At 46.5% G+C, this 3,270-nt stretch overlaps 1 protein-coding gene across 1 annotated transcript in view; it reads right to left on the bottom strand.

Annotated features, from left to right (window-relative positions):
* Positions 1-3,270, bottom strand: part of FLG2 (filaggrin family member 2) — an 18,740-nt gene that overhangs the window by 13,491 nt on the left and 1,979 nt on the right. Inside the window, exon 2 of the mRNA XM_011973653.1 lies at positions 2-2,660. Coding sequence (XP_011829043.1) covers positions 2-2,660 — 2,659 coding nt within the window. The remainder of the gene's footprint in view (position 1; positions 2,661-3,270) is intronic.

Genomic DNA, 3,270 nt, shown 5'->3' with positions numbered 1-3,270 from the left:
GCCATAGCTGGACTGATGTGATCTAGACTCATGCTGTCCAAAGCCAGAGGATTGTCCTGAGCCTGACCCATGTTGTCTAAAGCCAGAGGACTGACCTGAGCCTGATCCATGTTGGCTGAAGCTGGAAGACTGACCTGAGCTTAACTCGTGTTGTCCAAATCCAGATGTCTGTCCTGAACTCGACCCATTATGACCACAGCCAGATGATTGACTTGAGCCAAAACCATGTTGGCCACAGCTAGAATGACCTGACCTAGACTCATGTTGCCCAAAACCAGAGGATTGTCCTGAACCAGACCCATGTTGTCCAAAGCCAGAGTACTGACCTGAGCCTGATCCATATTGGCCAAAGCTAGTGGATTGACCTGAGCCCGAACTATGTTGTCCAAAGCCAGATGTCCATTTAGACCCATGTTGGCCATAGCCAGATGACTGACTTGAGCCAGAACCATGTTGTCCATAGCTAGACTGACGTGATCTAGACTCATGTTGCCCAAAACCAGAGGATTGTCCTGAGCCAGACCCATGTTGTCCAAAGCCAGAGGACTGACCTGAGCCTGATCCATGTTGGCCAAAGCTGGAAGATTGACCTGAACTTAACTCATGTTGTCCAAATCCAGATGTCTGTCCTGAACTCAACCCGTGTTGACCACAGCCAGATGATTGACTTGAACCAAAACCATGTTGGCCATAGCTAGACTGACCTGATGTAGACTCGTGTTGTCCAAAACCAGAGGATTGTCCTGAACCAGACCCATGTTGTCCAAAGCCAGAGGACTGACCTGAGCCGGATCCATATTGACCAAAGCCAGTGGATTGACCTGAGCCTGATCCATGTTGTCCAAAGCCAGATGTCTGTCTAGACCCATGTTGGCCATAGCCAGATGACTGACTTGAGCTAGAACTGTGTTGGCCATAGCTAGACTGACCTGATCTAGACTCATGTTGTCCAAAGCCAGAGGATTGTCCTGAGCCAGACCCATGTTGTCCAAAGCCAAAGGACTGACCTGAGCCTGATCCATATTGGCCAAAGCCAGTGGATTGACCTGAGCCCAACCCATGTTGTCCAAAACCAGATGTCTGTCTAGAGGCATGTTGGCCATAGCCAGATGATTGACTTGAGCCAGAACCATGTTGTCCATAGCTAGACTGACATGATCTAGACTCATGTTGTCCAAAACCAGAGGATTGTCCTGAGCCAGACTCATGCTGTCCAAAACCAGAGGATTGTCCTGAGCCAGACCCATGCTGTCCAAAGCCAAAGGATTGACCTGAGCCTGATCCATGTTGGCCAAAGCCAGAGGAATGACCTGAGCCAGACCTGTGTTGTCCAAAGCCAGATGTCTTACCTGAGCTAGACCCATGCTCATCATAGCCTGAGGATTGACTTGATCTAGACCCATACTGGCTACAAGTTTGACTTGAGCCAGCTACTTGTTGTTCGAAGCCAGAGGACTGACTCAAGCCTGTTCCATGTTGTTCACAGCTAGTAAACTGACCTGAACCAGACCGATGTTTACCACATTTGGAAAATTCATTTGAACTAGAAGAGTTTGAAAAGCGGCCACAGGAACCATGTTCATGTTGACCATTACTACAAGACTGGCTACCTCCAGACTCATATTGTCCACAAAAAGAGGACTGACTTGAGCCTGTTCTCTGTTGTCCTCCACAGTTCTGTGGTTGACCATTTTCTCGAGCTCCGTATCCCCTCTGACTATAGGACTGACTACAGGAGTTAGACTCAGGTTGACCACATCCAGAGGGCTGACCTCCTGAGACACAGTCATGGCCTTGTCCTCCATTAATTCCTGACTGACAGCCTGACTGAATATAGCTAGAATGATTTACTTGCCCTCCAAATCTATGTGACTGACAAGAATTTGAAGCATTTTGTGGCCTTCCCCACCCACTTGAATTGCTATAACCACATGCATGACTTCGCCTCCGACTATCTCCTGAACATGAACGGCTAGACCCAAGCTTTTGTCCTCTACTTCTTGACTGAGTAGAGTTTGATTCATGCCCACTAATCTCCAATCCACATGACAGACCACCATGACCTTTCCTTTCCCAACTCTTTGATCCAGATCCAGATTCATATTCTTCCCCAAATTCCCTAGAAGGGCTAACATGTGACTTGTTTATTCTTTCCCTCAGTTCTCCAGAGCTGAAACCATGTCTCTCTTTGCCACTACTCCATGAGTGACCAGAGCTGGACCTGTGGTACCTTTTCTGAGATCCCTCTTGGTTTCCAGAGCTGGATAAATTACCTTGTCTTCCTAGCCTCCTGGAGTTGGACCCATGTCTACATTTCACAGTTCCCCTTGAGTGCCCAGAACTATATCCATGCTCCTCTCCCTCACTCCAACTTGAATGTCTGTAACCTGATTTATGTTCTGGGGTATCCTCTTCATCCTCTTCTGTTTCACTTTCTTCCTCTTGGTGTCGGTGACCACGCCTATGCTTCTTTGACCCTGAAGCTTTGCAGTATTCTTTGCTGAGGACCTTGTTGCAGGCCATAGTCAGCTTGAATATCATCAAAAGAAACTCAGTAAAGTCCAATCTTCTGTCATGATCTCGATCCAGCATGTGCATGATGACATCCACTGTGTCTGGATCATCTGGGTTCTGTATATGAGTGACATACCAAGGGAGACCTGGTCAGCCTCACCTGCATACTCAGCCAACACATTCAAATAGTGCTGTGAAATTGTGGATGTTTGACATGATGTAGTTTTAGTCCAATGGAGGATTACTTTAGGTTAATAGAACCCAGTAAATGTTAAGGGTTAATAGAAAATAAAGACTTCTGGGATCCTCAGAAGAAGACATTTCAAGGATTTAAGCTAAAGGATTAAGTGCTTAGGTAAGGCCTACAGGAAGGAGTGGAATAAACTAAGTTCAGTAACTGATATTTCTAAGTTTTACATAAATTGTAACTATTACATGATTACATGTTAATATATTCCATGTTAGAATTTATCATATATTATTTTGAAGCTAGTAACTGAGTCCTTTTTTCTTTTTTTTGAGACAGAGTCTCACTCTGTAACCCAGGCTAGGGTGCAGTGGCATGATCTCTGCTCACTGCAAGCTCCGCCTCCCGGGTTCATGCCATTCTCCTGCCTCAGCCTCCCGAGTAGCTGGGACTCCAGGGGCCTGCCACCACGCCTGGCTACTTTTTTGTATTGTTAGTAGAGATAGGGTTTAGTAGAGACAGGGTTTTAGGGTTTCACCGTATTAGCCAAGATGGTCTTGATCTCCTGA

Source organism: Mandrillus leucophaeus, unplaced genomic scaffold (assembly GCF_000951045.1).
Source record: "Mandrillus leucophaeus isolate KB7577 unplaced genomic scaffold, Mleu.le_1.0 Scaffold139, whole genome shotgun sequence".
NCBI lineage: Eukaryota > Metazoa > Chordata > Mammalia > Primates > Cercopithecidae > Mandrillus > Mandrillus leucophaeus.
Note: the sequence above shows the minus strand (reverse complement) of the source record. Positions and strands in the feature narration are given on the sequence as shown.